General features: G+C 40.0%; 1 protein-coding gene across 2 annotated transcripts in view; it reads right to left on the bottom strand.

Moving 5' to 3' along the window:
* PDLIM4 (PDZ and LIM domain 4) overlaps positions 1–14,624 on the bottom strand; it is a 93,642-nt gene that overhangs the window by 8,437 nt on the left and 70,581 nt on the right. The window contains exons 4-5 of one of the 2 annotated variants that reach the window (XM_042452884.1): positions 7,493–7,638; positions 4,665–4,822 (exon numbers count right to left, since the gene is read on the bottom strand). In XM_042452884.1, coding sequence (XP_042308818.1) covers positions 4,665–4,822; positions 7,493–7,638 — 304 coding nt within the window. Of the gene's footprint in view, positions 1–4,664; positions 4,823–7,459; positions 7,639–14,624 lie in introns of both variants that reach the window. The other variant, XM_042452883.1, reaches the window with a different exon arrangement.

The raw sequence follows: 14,624 nt of genomic DNA, 5'->3' as shown, positions 1-14,624 counted from the left end.
TATTATTATTATTATTATTATTATTATTATTATTATTATTATTATTATTATTTTACTATATTGTATATGGATATAACAGCTGAAAGGAAAGTTAAAAGTCACCTTTTCTTTCTTTTATATTTCCCTTTAGAAGCTTCCTTCCTTTTTCTTTCTTCCTTTCTCCCCTTCCTCTTCCTCCCTTTCTTTTCCTTCTTTTCTTCAGTTCTCCCTCCCTCCCTCCCTCCCTCCCTCCCTCTCATTCTTCCTTCCTTTTCCCCCTTCCTTCCCTTCTTCTGAAGAGACTTTTATTCTGGCAAAAGCACAAGGGAGGAGTGGGGAGGAGGAGGAGGAGTGGAAGTTTCGATGGAAATGAAAGAGAAAGAAATCACAAGGCCCCTCCCTCCCCCTCTCGCCTCTCTCCTCTCTCTCTCTCTGAGCGTTGCAACTTTGTTTTGTCTTTCCCCTTTTCCCTCTCCCAAGTTCGTCGGTGGATTTTTTGATGGAGGGGAGGAGGGGGAGGAATGAGCTTGAAGGCCCCCAGGGCCTGAAGAGGGGGTCCGGACCCCCCAACCCCCCCCTTCCCTACGTCCCTGCAGGGAGTGGGATTCAGTATAGATAAAAAGGGGCACTTCCTTACAAAAATTTTATGCATGGTTAAATGCTGAAATTTGCTACCAGAAGATGGCTGTCAACTTGGACAACTTTAAAAACAGATTGTACAAAATAATGGAAGATAAGGCTATGAATGGCTATTAGTCATAATGACTATATACTATTTCCAGTATCAGAGGCTGTATGCAGTCTCATATCCTGCTTGTATGGATTTGCCATGGGCAGCTGGTTGGCCACTGGCCTTTGGCCTGATCCAGCAAGGCTTTTCTTGTTTTCCTATGTTGCCTTCAACAATATTTACATAGAAAATGGTAACATGATTCTAAGAATAATAAAGCCTTCAGCCAGTGCTGGACCATATGGACTCTTAGGGGCTTGACAGACAGGCAGCTCCGCACTGCCCATCTTTGCCCCGAGTCAGTGCTGCAGCAGCTGCACACTGCAGCACCGACATGCTGTCAAAAAGAAGCTGCCTAGAGCGGCTTCTTTTTTACGGTGCTGCAAACAGGAAAGGGTGCCACCATGATGCCACTTCCAGCCAGTGATGTCTGGATGTTGTGTGGCGCTTGTGTCATCATGGCAGCCCTTGTGTGGACAGGAGGCCGCCATGATGGTGCCACCGTTCTGTATTAGGCATCGGGAGTGTGCTGTTGCTGCGCGCTCCTGAACCCTAATTTTGGCCTGAGGACAACGCTTTCCACTCGTCTATACCAGGCCTTATTTAAATAAATAAAATCAGCAATGGTTCTAAATATATAAAACCAGCAACAGGTATAGGAAATTCTAATGGGAGATATTCAAGGGGAAAAAAGGAAAGCTGGTAAGAAAGAGCTATATGTATGAAGCAAGAGAACAACAGAAGGTATTGCCTATCTTAGTAAGACTTTTTTATATTAACATCTAAGTGGAAAAAAGTTTAAAACTTTTTGTTGCATAAGAGAAGTAAAGTCTAGCAATAAACTACTAAATGCACTTTTACTACTTGAGAGATTTATTTGTTTTATTGTATGTCGTGATTCAGGAAGATCTTTCACTCTCTAACATAAGTAGGGCAGCATGTTCAAAGTTGGTTGTGCGTGAGGAAAAATGGGAATGGGGGAAAAGAGAAGCAATGAGATTATATACAAGGTATCTTGCTGGTCAATGACCGAATAAATTTTTATTTATATATATGGTATCAATGTATCCTATAATATCCTATAACACCTGTGTCCTGAGTTGTAAATGCAGGATGGCCATTCATAGTATAAACCATTCCAAACATTTCAAGTATGGAAAGATGGTGAAGGACTTGTTTTTGTAATATCCTTTCTTGGGTAACTGGTAAGACTGATGATAATCTGCTTGCATTGACAGGGGAACTAAATTCAGGAACTCCTTCCCTAAATGACCTAGGCCCTGCCAACATAGCCCTCATCAACTATCTGATCAGCGGATGTTTGTGTAGATTGCACACTACTCTGCATGCCTCTGGACTAGCCCTCAAAGACCACAAAACAAATAGTAAGGTACCCCCCCCCCCCGACACACACACAATTTATCAGGGAAGTTTTAACAAAAGTCCTCCTGTTACATACATTCTTTTCACTTCATTTATTAATTATTTCTCAATAAGTGAGTTATGGCGAAGTGTATCAGGAAATTCAAATCAGTGACATAGATGTCAACACTGAAAGCAGTTTACAATATTTAGGGCAAATATTCTCTTATTAAAAGCACACACAAGAGTTTTCAAGTATAGCTGGAGACAACAGCATTTATGGATGTTTTTTCTGGTCTTTTTTGCATGCCTCACATCCTAAATTTATGTTCCTCAGCTAGGCAGCTATATAACTTTGTAAAAAAGACTAAACAATCCCAAACATTCTTTTCTTTGCTTTGCGGTTTGTAGGGTCATCTTTCACAGCTGAGGGGCACCAACCAAGGTAACTTATGTTTCTTTACAATTCCAGACAGTTTCCCTGCAGGGAAACCATACTTAGAGACACAGTGTGCTTCTAAATGAAAACACTAGAAGATTTGGAGAAAGGAAAATATCCTTTAGACCTCTGTGCAATTTCAGCTCAAAACAGTTTTACGCATCACGTGTTGGTGCTTCATTGATGGCTTTATGTTCAAATGGTTAGTGAAACAGAAACAGAAATTCATTTCATAAAATAAATAAAATTAAATTGGACCACTTAGGCAACAGAAGAGCTAGAATTATTTGTTAACATTCATGTTTTTATTCCTCTACATTTTCCCTTCTCCTCTATTAAACTACACATATCATTAAGTTGCTTGCAACTGTATCCCAAGGTAAAAACAAAAAGGAGGTATGAGTGAAGGCAGTGACATGGCTTCTAGCATGTTGGAGGCTGAGATACTTTGCCCCTGTCATGTTACTCAAACAAAATCTAACCCTTAAGTCCTGTCAACTGCTTTGCTCCTTTACTTTAAACCATACCTTGGCAGAGGTACCTTTCCTCTGCCTTTCACCACTTTCTTCCATAGACACAACACCTTTGCTAAGGATGTGTCAGTTACTGAATATTAAGATGTCTCTCTGGCCTTCTCCAGTCAAATTGGTCTCATCACAATCCCACCTCTTGGCACCAAAAATTGGACGTTTTTACCCCTATCTGGTCATTCTGTGCTCCTGCCTGCCAACCTGCCTTTTTACATTAAACCCTACTTTGGTTTTATTACAGAAGGCCCTGGCATGGCTCCTCATATGGACAGATGTATGTGTTCTTTGTGGGTTCAAGTTTGTGCATGTATGACAGAGATTTCTACAGTTCCTCCTAATTAATGTTTTAAAAAGTAATAGCAAAACAGCTTATTGAATAAAAGGTGTCTTTATCATTTAAGCACAAATACTGGCTCATGCTCTTTTCAGTGCTACAGTTCCTATCTATTTTAATCTTTCCTCAACTCTCACTGACTTCCCTCCTTCTCTCAGACAGTCTGCTCTTACAGCAACCTCTCACCAAAGCCAAACAAAACCAAACTCCCAAATGTCAGTCAATTGTCAAGCCTCTCCTTTTATTTTCCCTTCCAGCCCCTGGTTTTCAACCATCTCAGGTCTGGTCAGGCCTTCTCCTCACTGTCCATCGCACAAACTAACACCGTTGAGTGGCTACAAAGGGATAAATTGATTTGACATCCCACTGTCACAGTCATCATGGGGGTGGCCAAAGAAGCATTAGAACTGTTAGAATTATACAGCAAACAGCAGCCACCAGAACCATGGGAGAGTTGTCAGCAACTCACACTGACCCTGCAGCATCCATACCTCCCCTCTCATCTCCACTTTTCAGTGGGTCACTTTATGCTGAAATTTGTCGTTGAGGTTAAACGGGGAAACTGTACTCTTGCTTGCAGAATATGAATCCCTAAAGGACCAGCTCCTATGACTGGAAGGGAATGCTTCTCTGACTTTCTGAGGCCTATTATTCAGTCATGTTCTCTATCCTGTGAGCCAGTAGCAGTGGAGCAGAAAGTATTTCAGTCTTTGGTAAATGGGCTAAGAAAAAGACTTCTGTTGGGGTCCTGTCCGTGGGTTCCTGTCCACTAGCTTCAAATTCAGGATCATTAATCTGATCCAGTGTCTCAGCCAGTAGTACAGCAACATTGAACTGAACTATCTCACCCTTTTTTGATACTGAGTTTATGGTCATCTTCATGAGATTGTGACAAATACACATCGGTCATTGGACCACATTTTACCTCTAATTTCCCTCTATCCTGGAAGAATACTGCACCTGGGTTATGTTGGGATTTAGAAAATGGTGGCTAGGCAGCAAACAGTGAAACTGCTCTGCTTGCCTTTCCAGGGCCAAAAGTTTAACAGAAATGAGAAGATGCTTTTTCAATGAAACTTTTCAAGAAAAACCACATATTTACAGTCTGAGGATCTAGACCGTGTTCTTGATCTATGGAGCACCCAAATGGTTTTGCTCTCAGCCCAGTGGTGTATAATTCATTTATTGTTGAATGTTGAATGATATTTAACTGTGAAGTACTTTGAGTTTCAAAAAAGAGGAACAGGCTTTTTTGATAAACATTTTTAGTTGGAATATTGTACACTTTACCGTTCTCTCCAGCTTCCAACATGCCCTGCAGATATCGGAAGGATCCTGACTGTTTAGGTTCTGGAAGTGGCCTTTCATAATCTTGCAGCATTTTGTACACATCAGAGTCCATGTCAATTCCATTTCTGTTTCTTGGTAGGGACCTTAAAGGGTCAGCACTGCACAGAGCAAAAGAAAGGTCAAGAAAATGCTGAGCACTAGAGAGGAACAAAGTCAAGATTTCATTAAAAAAGAAAATCCCCTGTGAAACATGAGTGTGTTTTTTTTTAAAATCCAGTAAAGTTGGCCCTCCATGTTTGCAGCTTTGATTTTTGTGGATTTGATTATTCACAGATTTGATTGATATGTTCTCTCTAGGAATCTCTGGGTCCTCCAGCAGGACTCTATAGCTAGCTTTCACCAAAAGTTGCACTGGAGGACCTAGAGCAGGGGTAGGCAACCTGCGGCCTGGATGCGGCCCGGCAACGCCTTGGGACCGGCCCCAGCCTGCAAATTTTTTCGCGTGTCCTCCTTTTTTTTTTTTTTTTTAAAAAAAGTGTCTTCTATTTGAGAATTTTGTCCTACATTTGTCCTGGTTTATTTATATATTTAATTTTTTTAAAAAATTATTTAATTATTTATTTTTTTGGCTTCGGCCCCCCAAGTTGTCTGAGGGACAGCAACCCGGCCCCCGGCTCAAAAAGGTTGCCTACCCCTGACCTAGAGAGAACACTTCTCTAGGTATTTATAGGTCCTCCAGCACAATTTTATGATCAACTTCTGGTGAACCTGATCACCAGAAAGTCCTAGAAAGATGTTCTCCTGGGTATTACCCCCCTTCACTTTTACAGGTTCTTGTGTTCCTAACCCCAGTGAATGTGGAGGGCCCACTGTACTTTTACCTTCACAAAACACCAAGTTTGATCATTGTAGCTCACCCATAAATGGACCCTATGTCTAAACTAAGATGGGAATTATGCATTTCTGCAAATATGATTGGACTGCAACTCTTAGTTACTCTACCCAGCATAGCCAATGGTGAGGCATGCTGGGAGCTGTAGTAGATATTATCTAGAGGGCTATATGATTCCTAATGCTGGCATATATTCAATTGTGAGACTGAAGTGAATACATTAAATCAATGCGGTTTACAATTCAGCAGTTGATTCAATGGGTCTACTCTAGTTGGAAGTAGTGTAAAATACAGTTGGCTCTTCATATCCATGGATTCTACATCCATGGATTCAACCAACCACAGTTAAAAATCATTCACAACCAAAAAATCCCAGAAAACAAATATTGATTTTGCTGTTTAAGACAGTGGACCCTTGTTTTACACAGAGGATCCACAGGACCTAATGTCCCATTTATTTTAATGGAGGCGTGCCCCTGCATGCTCACCATTAAAAGGGCTGGGGTTCGCCGTTTGCATGACCTTGAGTCTGCGTATGGCACGGGCACACTGTATAAGGAACACCATTTTACTATGTCATTATATATGATGAGGCTTGAGTATTCATGGGAGGTCCTGGAACCAAACCCCAGTGGATACTGAGGCCCTACTGTAAAAGATATAAATAGGGACTATTTATATCTAAAACCCCCCCGTTGTCTGGTGTACACCAAACCGGCCCCTGGCTCAAAAAGGTTGCCTACCCCTGATCAAAGACATGTATCTATCTAAAATATTCAACTATAGTTTTTGTGAAACACCACAAGATGGAAAATCGCCAGTATTCAAGCCCCATTGGCTTGAATGACGGTGCGCACCCCATTTTGTCCCACTCCATTTGCTGCCCGCAAATGGGCGAGGGACACGGATTCGAAGTCTGAAAAAATGGAGGGGTGACTGTAGTTTATTTAATTAAGCCTTAGTTCAAACATTCAGGATTATACTACTGTCTCCTGCATGATACCAATCCAAACCAGACCCCGTGCATGACCATACAAATAGTCTGTGCGCCATGAAAACTGGTATGTAAGATAAACACAAGATTTGTCCTTTCTACCCATTCCAGTTTTCAATTTGTCTTACGTACAAAATATGTCATCTGTGTGATGCTACATCAGCAGTTCACACATTTCTGTGATTGGTCCCAATTTACTGTCATGCGAAGCATGCTACAAGAACCAAATATCTTGAGCCTAAATATTCCCTGATCAAAAAAATGTGTATTGTCTGTCATATTTGAAAGATTTTGCATAGGCCTATTTTTTTAAAAAAAAGTATCTGGGAAGTATCTGGGAAGTCTGTTGCAGCAAAAAACAATAATGTTGTATCATCTTACTAAGCAGATTTTATTTGGTATAAGCTTTCTGCAGACTGTATCTGATGAAGCAGGCTACTACAAATATGTATGAAACAAAACAAAACAAAGTTTTGTATGGTAAATATGGTATTCAGCATTCTATTTTCTGTTGTTGTTTTATGTAGATTTATATATGAAAATGGGAATGTGAGACTCTTTATTTTATCTAGCTTTTATCAAGTTACTTTTCGCTCAGCATGAAATGTATTTACATAAATGGCTTCATCTGTGATATCAGTTTGGGACTATTGATAAAATGATATGCCTCTAGTATATAAGTGTAGCAGTCTCTACTTTTATATTATGGAGCAATTATGATGTTTGAAATTTGTGTGTGTACATATATGTATATATGTATGCATGAAATTTTCATTGAGAAAACATAGCTGGAGAAAATATTGACATTCCTCCCTCAACAATGTGGTCTTCCTGCAACCCCACCCAAAAATATTTCCAAAAATATTTGGAAAAGCATTTCCACTGTCATGCCTAGTTTGGTCCTCCTACCTTTGAGGAGGTGTGATATGGAGGCTACTCAACTGTGAAGGTAAACTGGGATCTGCATTGTTGTTTGTATACAGCCGTGTAGGATTATTATACTGCACATTTGATAACTGTCTGTTGTCTGTTGGACTTCCTCCAGGTGAAAAGGTTGCTGTTCTCCTGTTTACAACAGGTCCATTATCCTAAACAGAGACAGAAGAAGAGGTTTGGTAAGATAGTTTGATAATTTCAAGTATTAAGCAACCTTTTATGTTAAATACCATGCTTGTATCTGTAGTTTGTGTGCATCATTTCAACTGCTAAGAATGTTTAATTTAATAACATGTACCTGCTACTGGAAGATAACAAACCAGCAGAGAAAGATTTATTGTGTGGGAGAGCATGGAGAAAAGGATTTGAGGCATAGACAACTCTGCTAGCTGAATGTTTGCTGCTGCCTGCTGCATTTAGTTAGGCTTCGGTTGAAATAAATATTGAAATGTTTAGACTGCAAGTATTTTCTTGGGGCTTGGATTATGAGACTAAGCCTAACAGCTAGGATTCATAAACAATGGGAACAATGGGAAACTCAGTATTTTTTACTCATCAGTGTTGATGTGGTACTCTAAGCACACAAGAAAGATGCTTAGACTGGAATCCTGTTGATGAATTATTATGGCATATGTCAGACTTACACCATGGCAGTTCACTTTTTCGATTGTTGTGAAGGTTAGAATTCTTTTTGAACAGCACAATAACCGAATTCCCTCCCAAACTCACCTCTTCAGCCACTCAACCCCCACAACACAGCCATTTCCATGTCTCTGGAGGGTGGGGGAATCAGCAGAGACACTAGATGAGCTGGAACAGGTATCTGCTGGGACTTCCTGACACCCCTGGGATGTCTCTGCAGATGACCTCCTTGCAGTGCATCCAAATACATGAAAGCTGGCTAGGTCTCCATTGATTCCCTCATCCAGTCTCCAGTGACACAGAAAATTTATGCAGTGGGTTCTGTAGGGCAGGGTAACATCAGGAGATGCGGCTGTAAAGATGTAGGTACATGTCACAAGTATATCTCCCAATGCAGTATATCTCCCTCCACTATTACGCTATTACAGACTATTTGCTGATTCCTATCAGATTTGATGAGTGAAAAAGAGAAAGCTTATTTAGCTAATTTCTCCCCTTCCTACCCTCATTCTCTATGTAACCCAGTTCACCCTTTTCCTTCAGCCCAAGTCACCTTCAGAGGCCACCTCACCTGCTGCAACAGAGGCTGCTGGTTAGACCCAGAGGTAGGACAAACAAATGAGCAGCAGCAACAGTTGCCGGGAGGCAGGACTTGTTGAATGAACTGGAATAAGGACCCCATGTTACTGAATTTAAGAAGTATATTTGGCTACAGAAAACTGCTATGTGTATTGATTTTCCACATCCTATTTTAAAGTTTTCAAAAGCAGATTGACACAACCTTCATGGTCACAAGAAGAAGAACACAAAGTTGATCTCTGACATTTACACATATATCTTTCCTTTCTTTAGAGTCCACTTGTGTTTTAAGTAATCCAGGGAGTCATAGCTAAAGCTTGTTAGTACTGCACACAAAAAGGCAATGGTAAATAATCACGAAGCCTTCCACCTTGAATACCCAGTGGTGCAGTACTTCATGGTGTCAACCCCCCCCCCCGATCTCCTCCCATACTACACTATACAGAATCCTTAGTTATGTCGTTTGTACTAATGTTATTCATAAATCATAGTTCCTGTATATCACTGAATGTAACGGCAAGAGTTGTGACAAACAACTAGCAAAATTAAAATTATACCTTTAAATTACAATATCATACTCATACCTAAAAGTACATATTCACGTATACATAATTTCATAATGGTTAAAGTAAAAACTTGATAAGATGTGATTTTTAAAGAAAAATGTAAAAGAATATATATATTTTTTAAAAAATAATTTTTTAAAATTTTATTTAAAAAAAAAAACTCTGAGGCCTCTCCTTTCCCCTTCCATTGAGCCTCACCCCACTCAACCCATCTCTTCCACTGATCTCCAGCATTTTAAAAGGACACAGGTGAAAGCCACAGCCTGCTTCTGCCAAAAGGCAGATGTATGGGGGGGCAGTGGTGTCATCCACACTTAGGGTGTCACTTGGTGAGATCTCCACCCTCCCCACTAGTGACATTCTGGAAAATCCAATGATGATACAATCAAAAATGAAACAAGAGATAATGTCAGAAGATGAGACTCGACAATTGGAAGGTAGTCAATAAGCTACTGACAGTGGCATCACTAGAGGAGTGCAGGGTTGTGGACCACACTTTGTGACACCACAGAGGAAACATGGCATCCGTCAGTTTAACACCTTTTGGGAGTTGGAATGCCACTACAGCTGGGATGCCATTACAGAGAAAATCCAGTTTGCTTCCCCCAGTGGCTTCTTATAGGTGTTAAAAAAAACTTGGGAAAAACTGAGGAGCCAGTTAGGAAGAATAATCCCATGAGACTATCACATTGAGCATGGAGGTCTGTCCTATTGAGGAGGGAGCAAGCTTGTTTTCTGCTGCTCCAGAGAACAGTACCCGGAACAACGGATGCAAGCTGCATGAAAAGAGATTCCACCTTAACTTTAGGAGGAACCTCCTGAAAATGAGAGCTGTTTCACAGTGGAACACACTCTCTCAGAAAGTGGCGGAGTTTCCTTCTTTGGATGTCTTTAAACAGAGGCTGGATGGTCATCTGTTGGGGGTGCTTTGATTGGAAGCTCCTGCATGGCAAGGGGGGTTGGACTGGAAGGCCCTTGTGGTCTCTTCCAACTCAATGATTCTATGACTAACTGCCGTGAGACTAAACAACAGTCCTGCAGCACCAACTTCTGCAGACATTCTTCCAAAACGAATACACATCCCATCATAAAAACAAACAAAAATAAAAACTACTGGATCCACACCCTTTACACAAGGGAAAGGTTTCTTTTAAAAGCATTTGCATGGTATGTTCATGTATTTTTATTGAAATACATTTATTTATAGTGTTTAATTCTAGGAAGCAGAGATTACAAAAGAATGGAACCTCCCTCCTTTAGCAATGTTAAAGGATCCAATTAAGAACTTGTAAGCTGGTGTGTGGAATGCAACGTTCCTGAAGTTTGTCCCCAGTAGGTAAAGTAACAACAGGATGTTTTCAATGTATTAAATACATTTTACTAACTGTTAGGTTTCATCGTTAGCCAGTCTTAAGCTTGTACTTTATACCTCATGTTTGTCTTATTGTAATGAATCAAATACTGCATGTTTTCCAGAATTAGGTATAGTGAAAGGCATAACAGGAGTGAAAATGTTTATGGGAAAACAGATTCTTCCTCTTACTGAAAGCTGTGTAAGTGTGCTTATTTCCCTAAACTGACTGTTCCAGAGAACCAAACTGTAATAATATTTTAATTGGTATTATTTCTGTTTCTTTGTCCAGATGCCACTGTTCTTCCCTTTCAAAAACATTTATGTATGTTAACAGTAGTTCTTAAAGATACACACTGTCATTTACTGATAACTAGAGCAAACCAGGCCAGTGAATAGGACAGATCTTTCCAATGGTGGCATGCAGCTCCATCAGCAAAGGGTGGGTAAGCACAAATCCATATTGGAAGCTCCACTTATACCTGTAACCTAAAACCAAAAACTAAAGAACCACAGGGATGATTTAGCCACCCCTCCCTGCAATTGGTTTCAATGGAAAGAGATAGATGGGAAGACCAGCAATGCAAAACACCCAGTAAAGCTGCCTGCTGCCCTGGCGGGTACTATCCACTGCTGTTCTCTATTTCATAACAAAAAAGTGCATATAGTAGATAACATATGTTTCTCCTGTATGCGTATATGTGTTTAATTCTAGGAAGCAGAGATTACAAAAGAATGGAACCTTCTTCCTTTGGCAATACACACAAAAAAGATAAAAGCATATGCATCTTACAGCAATAGTAACATTAGCAGTACGTAAATCATTACATCAAAAGCAGAGTTAAGTGCTATCTCTGGAGAAGTAATTTAAATTGCCTGGTGCACTGGAAGCTACTGGATTTCCTTCTAATAAATCCTTTCATTAAGTTCTATGCTCCATAAGCTTTACACATGTTCAGCAGCATCTAGCTTCAAAACTTTGTAGATTTCCAAGAACGGAGAAAGAAAAACTTGGCACACAATTTGCTTTGCCTTATTTCTGCTTAAACTGAAAAAAGATTTTGGTGTATGTATGCAATTTCCTTTGCTATTAGAATTAGTGAAGTCACTTGACATCATATTATAACAATATCTAGGAATGAAGTAAAAAAAACCCAATGAATTAATCAAGTATTAATAAAAGGGATGTTTCAAACAGTTCCGTAACAAGGGTAAATGGAAGACACCCAACTCTGTTGAGCTTTTTGCCACAAGTCTGTGTACAGGACCATTAAATTCAGTGGGATTTCCTTGTTCATTAACTTGCAGAGAATTAAATCTTTAATCTGCAGAAATAGGTTATGAGTGAGTAACAGTGTAGTCATTGGTATACTGTACTGTATGTAAACAAATATATCAAAGATATTTTATGGCAGTCTTTCACTACCAGTTTCTGCACCTGTATATGTCAAGTGTAACACACTGTGTTGATGTATTTTTTTTAATCTCAAGAGACTAGCTCAAACAAATCACTTTATCTAGCAATTTAAGTGCCAACAAAGGATTTAGAGCAAATAGTCTTTCAGATAAGTTGGAGCCAAGCTGAATAGGTCATTATAGGTTAAAGTCAGCACTTTGAAACACCCAGAAACTGACCAATAACCTATGATCTTGTATATGACACATATAGTGTGCCTGTGTCATACGCGGGCATGATATGCACAGCTTTCAGTGTACGCTGAAAGCTGTGATGGAAGAAGCAGCACTGTGTGCTGGAAAGAGAAATGACATGTGCACCTGTGGTGCATGTGCTATGCACCGCCAAGGGCATGAGCCCTATTGTCTTTAATGTGGCTCAATCATGTGTGGAATTTCCCTTACGCAGGGTGGGTGGGTCCGGAACGGATTCCCCGCATAAGGAAGGGGACACTGTATATTATATGTTGTCTGTGACCAGCCCTGGTCAACAATCTGGCAGCAACATTTTGATCTGCTTACGTTTCTGAAGATTTTCCTAAAGCAACATCAAGTAGAGCATTACAGCAGCATCATCATCATCATCATCATCATCATCATCATCATCATCATCATCATACCTTTTACCCAGTTTGGAACTCAAGGTGACCTGCAACAGTTGAACAGTTTAAAAACTAACAGCATACAAAAGTTAAAATGCAATGTAATCACTGTGATATAATCAATGTATGTGGAATTATATGAAGGAGACTGAAAGCTGGGTCCCATCAGCATATTAGAGGTAAAGGTAAAGGTTTTCCCTTGACAAGATTGTGTCCGACTGTAGGAGGTGATGCTAATCTCTGTTACTAAACTGAGAGAGCAGTGTTGTGAAAGACGACTCTGCGTTCATGTAGCCAGCATGACTACACAGAATGCTGTTACCTTCACACAGAAGCTGTACTTCTTTATCTGCTTGCACTTTTACATGCTTTTGAACTACTAGGCTGGCAGAAGATGGGAGCTCACTGCATCACATGGTACCTGGATCTTGAACTGCCAACCTGCTGACCACTAATCACCGTGTCCCAAATATTGGAGGTACCAAAACCTAAAACATGTAAAAGCACTTCCAGTTAAACAGCAAGATGGACAAAACTGAACCCTAAGCAACCCCACAAGTCAATGCCAAGGTTATCAGAGAGGAATGTTTCAGCATCACCATCTGAGTTTACTTCTCTGAAAAGGTTCCAAAGCCAGTCCCAAACAGTGTTTCAAAAATCCATTCCAGAGAGACATTCCTGAAAGATGGTATGGTCAACAGTCCTCAAAGCCACCATGAGGTCCATCAAAACCAAACAGGATGGACTCCCACATCCAGTTTCTATCAGGGGTCATTTTCAAAGCCATCTCTGCCCTATAACCAGACTGAAATGCTGGTTATCTATCTCATCCAAGAACAACTGGAGCTGGGAGACTACCATGTGCTCTAGGACTTTACCCAAGAAGGGGATGCTGGGGACTGTCCAGTAGGGTAGGACTGTTTCAGAAAAGGACTTAACAGCATCTTTCTTCAGCAGACTGGTGTCTTGCCTTGTTGTTCACTACCCTCCAGACCTGACCAGTCTCCTTCTAGCTGCTTTTATGAGGCACAAAAAGCAGAGTGTACAAATTAAAATGTCTCCAATAATATGGAAAAAATGGGGCAAAGTTAGATTCACTGGGCATGTATCAACTACAGTATCAAAGGCGCAAGGAAACCTCTGTCACAAAGAGTATATGTAGAGTTGCTGTGCCTGTGAGAATTTTAAAAAAATAAAGTCTGAAATGTATTCCAAATATGTTTTGGGAATGATCGATAGAAAAATTAAGCAGAAGAGAACTTTGGCTCCTGTCATACCTTTCAGCCTCAAGAATTTTCTTTGTTAACATAAAACTTTGTTAACATAAACATAACATAAAACAGGCCATTTCCTTAAAATGGAAGGTCCTAAATCAAGGAACAGAAAGTGCCACCATGAGAGTTTTCAGGTTTATCTCTTTTTTTATGAAGACTTTTAAAGAAGATTAAATATTTCCTATAATTCAGATGCAGCAAGTGGTCTAAGACAGAGACTTGAGCTTTGCTTTTGTATTGATAGTTAGCCTTTTGTAAGACTCTGCTGGGTGCTAGTATACAGTAGACATTAGTAAACACTGTGACATAGTGTCACAAGCAGGAAGAGCAAGAAAGAGGGAGTACAGAAGAAAACTAGGGCATGACAACAGAATAAACAAAGAGAGGGTTAAATATTGCCCCCAAAGAAGAATATAATCTGGCTCTTATTATGTTCTGAAATATAACCCTGAGGAATGTGTGTTTGGCTTTTTATTAGAATAGAGTTTTACAGTGAACTCTGGCCCACTTGGATAAAGAAGGTAACTATAGGTTTAATAATCCACAGAATTCCTAATTAACATGTGCAGACTAATCTTTATGTTAAAGCACTTGCATCAAACAAGGGAGTTTTAGTAGTAACGTCTGGATCTCATAATACAGCGAAGATAGGCAGTTTGTTAAAAAAAA

Source organism: Sceloporus undulatus, chromosome 2, assembly GCF_019175285.1.
Source record: "Sceloporus undulatus isolate JIND9_A2432 ecotype Alabama chromosome 2, SceUnd_v1.1, whole genome shotgun sequence".
NCBI lineage: Eukaryota > Metazoa > Chordata > Lepidosauria > Squamata > Phrynosomatidae > Sceloporus > Sceloporus undulatus.
This window is presented reverse-complemented; position numbering and strand designations above follow the sequence as displayed.